The 10,698-nt window shown below is 37.6% G+C and overlaps 2 protein-coding genes across 2 annotated transcripts; one reads left to right on the forward strand and one right to left on the reverse strand.

Moving 5' to 3' along the window:
* Positions 1 to 243: 243 nt before the first annotated feature.
* On the forward strand, positions 244 to 507 carry Y71F9AR.10 (uncharacterized protein; the record flags this gene model as incomplete). The annotated part of the gene is made up of 1 exon (NM_001361872.3): positions 244 to 507. One exon carries the CDS (start codon positions 244 to 246, stop codon positions 505 to 507), a length of 264 nt encoding a protein of 87 aa, NP_001348651.1.
* Positions 508 to 1,415: 908 nt separating this feature from the next.
* bam-2 (Neurexin-related protein bam-2) lies at positions 1,416 to 9,725 on the reverse strand. Its single transcript, NM_001026638.5, has 13 exons — positions 9,607 to 9,725; positions 8,589 to 8,787; positions 8,357 to 8,511; positions 7,146 to 7,593; positions 6,648 to 6,758; positions 4,894 to 5,786; positions 3,997 to 4,162; positions 3,697 to 3,764; positions 3,487 to 3,584; positions 3,332 to 3,440; positions 3,014 to 3,274; positions 2,013 to 2,308; positions 1,416 to 1,933 (listed from the first exon to the last, which is right to left on the reverse strand). The coding sequence occupies exons 1-13, from the start codon at positions 9,680 to 9,682 to the stop codon at positions 1,790 to 1,792; spliced, it is 3,024 nt and encodes a 1,007-aa protein (NP_001021809.1). The 5' UTR covers positions 9,683 to 9,725; the 3' UTR covers positions 1,416 to 1,789.
* Positions 9,726 to 10,698: the final 973 nt, after the last annotated feature.

The following is a 10,698-nucleotide window of genomic DNA, read 5'->3' on the forward strand; positions in this document are numbered from 1 at the left end:
CGATACAAATTTCACGAATTCGATATTTTTTTGGAAAGTTAAAAAAAAAACGGGACTTTTTCGATACAAATGGAGAGAAATTTCAACAGAAAAATTTAACCAAATTTTGTCGTATCGAGACCGAGATAAAAAAGTAAAATTTCGCGTCTGGGCAATATCTAGTTTTATCATCACCATTAACTTGTTTATATAGCAAGCATAATAATCACTTCTGCCAGCAAAAGAAAATAACACTCCGAGAACATGATTCCCCAACTTATCCTCTCCATCCTTCTACTGCTTCCTTTTCCCACATTCCAACAAGAAAACTATCAGGAAATTAGTATATTTCCACCTTCGACCTGGCATCAACACGTACATGATCCATACCACGTGTATTACAATGGGAATCATCATAATGGAGGACGAGTGATCGACCATAGGAATGATCAAGTAAGAACCAGTCATGGTCATTTTCATACTTGTGAAGGATGGACTTGTCATTCGGATTTTACAAACAGAAAATAAATAATCTTTTGGTTTTTGGCTTTTTTTCTTATTGTCCTCAATAAACTCCGAAATTTGGTTTCGCAAAAGCATATCGTAATCTCTCAAAATTTCTTAAAGGCGCTCGGATTTATTCAGATGGGTCTCAGCGCCCAAAAATTGTATTGCTAAACACTTTTTGCCTCGTTTATTTTCCTTGAATTTTCCAATGAAAATACTTGGTTTTTAACGAATTTTGTAGTCTTTTCTTTTAAATTTTTACTGACTTTTTTTTTGCAATAAAAATGTTGCTTTTGGATAACAATTTTTTTGATAAAAATTTCAAAAATTCGATATTTTTAAATGGTGCCAGGTCTCGGCACGACAGAATTTTTTACATACAAAAATTGTCAAATTTTTAAATTCGAGACAGCAAATACGCTCTGTTGAACAGTGCGCCGTGTCGCAGCCCCTTTTCTCACATTTCTTTCCAATCTAAATATTACGGGAACACTAAATTAAGAGAATGCGTATTGAACAACCTATTTGACGCGCAAAATATCTCGTAGCGAAAACTACAGTAATTCTTTAAATGAAGCTCGTGTGGATTTACGGAAATCATTTATTAATCGATTAAAATTCGACAAAAAAAATTACAGAATAATACAAAGAAACGAAGGAAAATGGAATAGAAACTCGTGTCGAAAATCGAGCCCGTAAATCGGCACAAGCGCTACAGTAGTCTCATTTAAAAGATTACTGTAGGTTTCGCTACGAGATATTTTGCGCATCAAATATGTTGTGCAATACGCATTCTCAGAGTTTGTGTTACTTCAATAGTGCATGAAAAATATAAAATAACAAAGAAAATTTCATACTTGGCCGCGAAGACTCGGTGGACTAGTTTTTTAACACACGATATTCTCTTCCATTGTTTGAGAAACTTTTTAAAAAATCAATTTATTATGTGAAGGAAAGAATTTTGCAGTATAACATATAACAATCAAAAAACCCGTAGCGGAACTCTTAAAACATTTTGAATAGAAACAATTTGGTAGAAGGGGGGCTGGAATTAAGGCAAACGGAGCTAGAAAAGGAAAGCATTTTGGCACACACTGAGAATAAAATGAGATATTTTGGCACCACGTGGCCTAGAAATCTTCCTAGGGCACGTGAAAGAAATGTATCCGGGGTGAAGATAGGGGGGAGTACAACCGGTCCGTAACAACTTTTTTTGAGGATCAATTAGAAAAAAAACAAGGAGGCGAAGAGGTCTCAGAGGCCACAGGGAAATATGAATTCGCGGGACCCAGATCTACGGAGCCTAATCATCATTCACCGCAACTAGAGGAGCATGTGACGTGTCATGAGGTCTTGACGGTGTCTGATCAGATATTGTTGAGTGGGATCTTTTCACAATTGCCGCTTCTGCTGGTTGATCAATTGAGGGGACTAGGATTGACACCATCTGCAAGGAATTTAAATAAATTATGGTCTTTTCAAGCCACGCCCATATAATGGTCATTTCCAATCAAAAATTAACTTACAGATTCCCGATAAATCTTGACTCTATGTGATGGAATATCTCGATACGCCTGTAAATCTGTATCATCCGTCCCAATGGATCCATCGTCATCAATCGATATTCCACCGATACTGTCTCTTCGCATTTTGACAGGAGCATAGTCTGGACTGTCACGAATGATTGTTCGTTGGGATCCAGTGTCGGTACGACGCATAGCACGTGGTCGCAGCACACACCAGTAACATACGATACACATTAGGATGAAGAGGCATAGGAGGATGGTTAGGAAGAGGGAATACAGAATCCATCGTCCAGATACTGCAAAAAAATAATTATATAGTTTGTAGTTTGTGGTTTGTAGTTTGTATTTTCTAGTGTTAAACTCTAAATTTGTAGTTCCGAGATGTTGATTGTTATATTACGCCTGTATTTAAAGGGTTTAGTTTTTATAGTCCGTAGTTTGTAGTTTGCAATTTGTAAATTGTAGTTTGTAGTTTGTAGTTTATAGTTTGTAGTGTGTAGTTTGCGGTTTGTGGTTTGTAGTGTTAAATTCTAAGTTTGTTGTTCAGAGTTTATTGATTGCAGTGTTACGACTATTTATAAAGGGTTTACTGTGTTTTTTTTAGTCTGTGGTTTGTAGTTGGAGATTTGTAGTTTGTAGTTTATAGTCTATACTCTGTAGTTTGTAGCCAATAGTTTGTAGTTTTTAGTCTATAGTTCGTAGTTCAACTAGCGTAGCTTAAGCACCTTCGCCTTTATTGACCTCTTCGCCTATATTGTGCAGATTGTAGTTTACACATTTTCTAGTTTGTAGTTTGTAGTTTGTAGTTTGTAGTTTGTAGTTTGTGATTTGTAGTTTGTGGTTTGTAGTTTATAACTCATAGCTTATACTATTTAGGCCACAGTGTTGTATGTAGTTCACAACCACATTTCCACAAAAGTCCCCGGTATTATTTCTATTTCGTAGTTTGTAGTTTGTAGTTTTATTGTAGTTTGTAGATTCCAGTTTAACATCCGACTTACACAATTGCTCCGGCTCAATAATATCGGCGGTGAAATCGACAACTTCCCCGTGCGGCGATGATTCCAAAACCGGCGCCGCTTCAGAATCGGTGACGTAGGCAGGTTTTTCCCAAAGAGAATCATCGAGAATTCCAGTTTTCGATAGATCTGGAGCCCGGATTTGATATGGAAGAAGCTGGGAGTGAAGATCAACTTGATGAATCACATTTGACGGATGACTGATCGCGAAGTGCTCGTCATATTCATAGGATAATCCAAGGTCTAAAAATAAAAATTTTGAAGTGTCATGGAAGAGAAGTGGCCTAGAACTCAACTTACCATGCACAATAACTGAGCTCCACTCGTCTTCTGTCTCCGCTGCTGTCACTGAAACATTGTTTAATACCAGCTTTCCAATATCTGACACAACAGTATGGAATCCATCAATCTGAAAAATTTGGAGATTTTATTGAAAATATAGAAAATTTCCTTACATATAAATCGTATTTCTTTGCGGAATGCCGAGTTCCCATTGGAGTACGCCGTTGGAGTTGAAGCAAGTGGACACGGTCATCGAGAAGGTTTAGCTGGCCTAAAAAATGATGGTTTGGAGGACTAGTTTTTGGGGATGGAAGAGAAAAGCGCCGAGCTAAACAACGCGCGTTTGGGGTAGAACCTATCAACGGAGCGTCGTTTAAACTTACGAGAAGCTGTATCCTGTCCGTGAAGTTGCACATTAACCGTTCCATCAGTCTCCAGGTTGATGTTGAATCTGAAATATTTCCCTTTTTCTCAAAACACAGTTTTTTCCACGTGGTGGCAGGCTGTCTCATTACAGTTTGATCTACAAAAAATGCGGTAATATTTTTCTAGAACAAATGTGACGTCAGCACGCTCTTAACCATGCGAAGTCAGGTGAGATGTCTGGGTCTCAACTCCCGCATTTTTTGGAGATCAAACCGAAATAAGACATTCTGACTCCACGTGTTTTTTTAGAAACTTACAAAGTTTCCCGATGAGAATTAAATTCCACAATCCTTTGCGCTTGGTTGATTTGTTTGGGAAGAGCAAATTTCAACCAAACTTTGCTCAAAATTGCTTTGGTATTCTGGATATCAAGAACAATTTGATTTTCTGACAGGAATGCTGTGGAGAGGGCAACTGGTGTGTCTGGAAAATTTGGTGAATTTTTAAAATTTGCGCGTAAAATACGATGTATTGGGGGTATGGCTCTACGTACCTAATGCATCAAATATGACGCGCAATTATTAAGTAGGCATTTTGTGGTAGCACGTGGTGTCAGAGTGCCTCATTTCGGTTTGATCTACGTAGATCTACAAAAAATGAGGGAAAAGAGGCGCAGAGTTCTCAACTGATTTTGCATGGTTAAGAACGTGATGACGTCACATTTTTTGGGCGAAAAATTCCCGCAATTTTTGTAGATCAAACCGTGATGGGACAGCCTGGCCCCACGTGTATCATAACTTGCGCGTAAAATATGATGTACAGAGCTTTCAGTACTATAGACTGAATACACCAAATTCGACGCGCAAATTTTGAAGTCTTCACTCAATTTTGCCAATTTTCAGGTTATCGTTAATTAAAAAAAAGTATTTTTATTTGAAATTTATATAAATTTAATGCTTAAATTTGAGAAAACAATTGCGCGTACACGTTGGGCCAGGCTGTCCCATTACGGTTTGATCTACCAAAAATGCGGGATTTTTTTGCCCAAAAAATGTGACGTCAGCACGTTCTTAATCATGCAAAATCAGTCGAGAACTTTGCGTCTTTTCTCCCGCGTTTTTGTGGATCTATGTAGATCAAGTTGAAATGAGACATTCCGACACCTCGTGCGACGACTTACCAATTGAACCATATTTTCCGCGCGAATTCCTTACCTCTCTCCCTATTACAAGTCCCCTCTGATGTGTTAAACTGCAGCTCATCTGCACAATCACAAATCATTGCAGAGTCCTGCAGCGGAGCTCTTGATCTACACCTTGTACCTTCCGAACACGCGGGAATACAACTCTGGCAGTACTTTCGAACCGCAAACGCATTCGAATCATCTGGCTCATTGAGCATCGCCTGCTTCTGAACTTCAAACATCTCGGAAACATCCGTTTTGCTGCCTCGAACGAACACATCCTTGATGCATCCTCGGAGCACTGGAGCTTTCTCTCTAGTATTCTCGAAATATTTCTGCTCAGCGTCGGCTTTGTACAATCCTCGTCGTTTCTTTTCGTGCCAGGTTCCACCGATAAAAAGTCCAGCACCACCGGAAATCTGGGGAATCGCGTAAACTTCCGCAAGGCTTATATTCGACAACTGCTGGAGACGGCATACAGATGAATCCACAGCCAAATGAATCTCATCTCCACCACCCCAGAGAATCGTCTGGATCCATTGATCCTTTCCAAAACCTTCAGAACTTCTAATCGAACAGCTCGAGCACTCCTCATCGTCAGTATGTTTACAAAAAACTGCTGATATAGTATCATAGTGATAATAAACTTGAAGTCTACCCTTTCCATGGAAATTCTGCCAATAACCGAAAAAGATCAGACCAACGTCGGAATCTGATTTGAAACTTGTGGAGATTGCTGGAATTGCAGCACCATTTGAATCAATATCAAATGCATTATCGATATGAATGAATGATAATCGATCTACATCACGTCGCAAGTTATACGAATTTTCATCTTCCTCATCACATTTACTAAGTCCATCGAATGTTCCACTCAGCTTTGGGCATCCACATCCAACACACATGGTTCGTGTGCTCACGGTTCTGAAAAATTGTTTTTTTTTGCTTTAAGGAGAATTCGCATCGATTTTTTGTTGACACGAGTTGCTCAATACTTTCAAGCTCACGAAAAGCTTTCGAAAAAAATACCCTCGAAATATTTGAAGCTTCTCCGTTTTTTTTTGTGATCTCCTGAGAAACGGCTCTGCATATTTTCAGGCCTTTTTTAGGTAGTGTATTTAAAAACGTGGCTTTTCAAGGCCTGAGTCTGACTTAGGGGTGGTCGGAAAACAATTTTTCCGGCAAATCGGCGAATTTCCGGAATTAAATTGTCCTGCAAACTGGCAAACCGGAAAATTGCCGGAATTTAAAATCGCCTGCAAACTGGCAAATTGCCGGAAATTAAACTTTCCGGCAAGTCGGCAAACCCGAAAACTGCCGGAATTGAAAATCTCCTGCAAACCGGGAATTTGCCGGAAATGAAGATTTCTGGCAAATTAAATTTTCCGGCAAATCGGCACACCGGCAGTTGACCGAATTTGAAAAATTCCCGCAAATCGGCAAACCGGAAAAATGTCGGAAAATAAATTTTCCGGCAAATCGGCAAACCGAAAAATTGCCGGAATTGAAAATTTCCGGCAAATCGGCAAATTGCCGGAAATAAAATTTTCCGGCAAACCGACAATTTGCCGGAATTACAAATAGCCGGAAATCAAATTTTCCGGCAAACCGGCAATTCGCCGATTTGCCGAATTTGACGATAAATCATTTAATAAAAATTCTGTTTTTTATAAGCGGACCTAAATTTTCCCGAAATTTCTGTTTAACTTGCCAAGGATATTGAATAACTTTCTTGGAAAAGTTAAAACAATTTTAAGAAGCATATTTCAATGCGAAAAAACTCACTCCTGCAGTCTTTTCTGTGGTTTGTCAAAACTGTACATACAATCGTCATTGGTGTCTGTTGGATCGATAAGTTGGATGTTTCCGTTAACTGAGATACTCAGTGTAATTGTTCTGGAAGGAAAAAGTCTAAAAATTACATTAAAAATTTTTTAAAAGAACTCAAAACTAAATATAACTATTGAAAACTTTTGTTTAAATTTTTAAAACCAAATCTCACCGTCCATCGATGTTAAAATACCTAAATCGAGTTGAAAACCCAAGATAATTAAATTGTATACTCAAAATTTGACGGCAATTTCAAAAAAATTAGTTTCCAGCCGCTTGGCAAGTCGGTCAAATTTCAAATTTTAACTAATTTTAGGCCATTTTTTGAGCCATCATAACTTTTTTTTGAGATGTTTTCAAGAAGTTACATTTAATTTTTAACAGTTACAATTGATCCCTAAACTCATTTTCTAAAATTTCCAATTCAAATATTTTAATCTTTCAAAAACTCACTTATCGGTATCATCACTAATCGATTTACCCAGTTCAATCTCCGGAAAATCATCAATTTTCAAGAAATGACTATCCGGTTGGTTATGCTTCACAATTGCAGTATGCCATGTGGCATCTGATAAATGTGTAACTGCAACAGGAGCATTCCCATCTGCTCGAATGAAAAAGTCGTTCTCAAGTCGAACTTCTGAAGTAGTATCACCGCATCGAAGTGTGAAAAGTGTCTGATTTGTGATGTCAGTCTTGAAAGAAAACGCATAGCTCCACTCCAAATTCGCCTCCAAATCAACTTCGAATTTGCCGCGAACAAGGCATTCGGGTTGAGGGATGTGTTTGCATAAAAGTCGAGTTGTAGTTACTGTCGGATTGGATTCGTTGTCATCTTCATCAGGAATCAAGTGACGAACTCCTGCGAATGTTTCGTCGAATAGAAAGTCTTGACGTTCATCTAGAAAATTAACTTTTTTTGGTAAATTCCAACTTATTTATATTTCCACAATTTTCTACAGAAATTTTGACGTTAAAAAATGGATACGTCAGTGTAAATGCGCTCTATTGTACAAAAAGCATAACCCGGTTGAAACAAGTTTTGATAAAAAAGGTTTTCCTCAAATTAGAGAATTTTTTGGTCACTTTGTTTTTCAAATTTTAAAAAATTAGGGGAGCATTTTCGAGAATAATTTGCAAAAATTTGCCTCCCCGCTCACGGGGTTCTGGCCTTCCTCATGAATTTTTCGCGCTCCATTGACAATCGCCTGCCGGACAACGCGTGGAAAAGTGTCGTGTACTCCACACGGACAAATACATCAGTTTTACAACCAAACACGAGCCGCGACGCGACACGCAACGCGCCGTAAATCTACACAAAATCTGTCCGACCCAAAATGGCCTAGTTCGGCAAACTTGCCATTTCGATTTATAAGGGAAGCCAGAATTCCGTGCCCGCTCTGACACAAAAATTCAAATTTTTTTTGAAAAAGTATTATATATTTTTAATTTATTCTAAAATTCAAACATAAATTAATTGGGAGCATGTCGTCACCGACTACAAAACAAAACAAAAAATTATCAGTAGAGCGCATTTGCACTGTGGGGTACTTGATGCTTTATAAGTAAGCTTAGCAGCCGACTTTTGTCTAGGACTGCTCTCTGCGCCACTCGGAGCAGCCGACAAAATCCAGGTTTCCGCCTTGCGCCTTTAAATCACAAACCTCCGCTATACTCGATCCTTGTAGTCTCATTGAGCAGTGAAACAACTTTAAGGCCTCCTTTTCCAGCTTCTGGGACATTTTTCCAGGTTACAGTGAGAGTCTGCGTGCAATGAGACCTCCTAACAAGCTCCCGAAGGTGGAATAAATCGAGAACTCTGTAAATAGTTTTTTAAAAAATATTTTAGGAAGTCTAGATCCCAGATCCAGATGATCCAAAACAAAAAAGACTCACTGAAAATTGACAGATTTCTTTCCCATCACTTGATACGAATTTTCGAGTGCCGAGTGGATTTCTGTGAATGCCACGTCATTCTCGAATATACACTTGACATTTGACGGGGCTGACGAGTGACCGGATATAGGAAGTACAGAACTTGTTCGGATTCCCGCCAAATAGTGATTATAGCATGAGAAACGGGGTTGAATATCACCTGGAATGAAGAGAAAATTGCATTGATGCGAAGGGGGTCTAACCTGTGACCTTTTGAGTGTTAACCGGAGCCACTATCTACTGAGCCATGCGGTTATTACCCCATTATCAAGTTTTGTGATTTTTGCATACTGTACCCGGTCTCGCCACGACAATTTTTTTGCTACATGTAAACGGGTGTGCGCCTTTAAAGAGTACTGTAGCTTTGAAATTCTGCGGAATTCACGATTTAAAATTTATGTGGTTTCATTTTCTTTTTTATAGCCTAAACACATTTTTTCAATTGAAAAATTAACAAAAATTGATGAGCATAAAAAATTTAAAGGCGCACATATTTTTGCTTTATCGTGTCGAGACCGGATACCGTATTTTTGGGGCAAAAACGCACCGTCTGGGTAATAATTTTTTTCGATAAAAATTTCAAAAAAAAACAACGAAGCTTTTTGCAACGAAATTTTTTTGAAGTCGATACTTTTTCGATTAAAAAAAGAAAAGAAAAATCGATAATTTGCCATATAAAAACTAAAAAAACCTATATTTTTCCAAAAAGAATTCAAAAAAAGTATATATTTTAAGAACATTTATGAAAAAATTATGAAAAATTTCAAAAAATCGGTAATTTTTCTAAAAAGTTTAAAAAAAAACAATTTTTTGCCGGAAAAGTTTAAAGTTTGCAGCAACGAAAATTTGAAATTACAGTACCCTTTAAAGGCGCACACTTTTTTTCCAAGCAACAAAAAATGTCGTGGCGAGACCAGGTACCGTAATTTTGGCCGCCTCTACTACCCGGGCCTCACAACGAGTTGCTAAAAAAGCTCACCTTGAACTAAAACCGCTAACAAATGTAAAATAAGAGCGAAGCGCAGCGGATTGTCCTTCCGCCTCTCGCTGCTCATTTTTGATGAGCAAGTGAAGAAAAAAAAGTGGGAGATTTGAAACCTGAAATGGAAGATTTTGAGTGGGGTTTTTGAAAAAAAAAAGAGTATGAACTCAAAAGATAAAAGCAGGGCTCAAGGGAGGAGGAGGGGCAGATGAAAAGTTTCGATACATATTCCCCCAAATAATCGTGCATTTCCGGGGAGCCAGGAGCATGAACCCTGGAGAGCACGGAAGCGGAACGGAAAAATGGAAAGAATATGAAGTTGACATGGTGAAGAAGGAATAATGTTCAAAAATTATTAATATTTCAAAATTTCGGAGGAGGTGGAAGCTAAGATTGTCCGAGAGGAGCCCACATTTATTTTTTTAAAAATTTTAAATTTTATTCTGATTCTCCCAGAGGTCTTCAAAATTTAATTTTGATTTTAGGTTTTAAAAAATTTCGATTTAGTAAATTTATTTCTCAATGAAAACGTTAAAAAATGAGTAAAAATTCGAATAAATTTGAATTTTTTTTTCGATTGTCCGAGAGGAGTTCAAATTAAAATTTTGATGGAAATTTGAATTTCAGAAAAGTAAGGAGTTTGAAAATTGGTATTTTTGAAGAAAAAAAGTAGAAAAATTAAAAAAATAAATCTAGAAAAGTAAAAAAAAATTTTCGGGTCTTCCGAGAGGAGTTCAAAAGCAAATTTTGGTGGGAATTCAAATTTCAGATAAGGTAATGTATTTTTAATTTAAACACCTGATATTTTTGAATAAAAATATTTTCAAAAATTTTCACAAAAATATTTTCAAATTTTTTTCCCAAAAAAATTCTGCACTTTTTTTTGGGACCACCCCACAAAAGGTTAAGCTTCTCATAAAGTACTAGAATATGTGGGGGGGGGGGGGTTAAATGAAGGGCTTAGTGGTCCTCGTCAGGGGTGGCAAAATGGGCGGGGCGAGGGAATGTCACGAAACGTATGTTTAATAAATCATCAGAATCGGAGGAGGGGGACAAAAAAAATGAAACACAAAAAAATATAAAAAGAAA

The sequence above is a fragment of the Caenorhabditis elegans genome, chromosome I, assembly GCF_000002985.6.
Source record: "Caenorhabditis elegans chromosome I".
NCBI classification, from domain to species: Eukaryota; Metazoa; Nematoda; class Chromadorea; order Rhabditida; family Rhabditidae; genus Caenorhabditis; species Caenorhabditis elegans.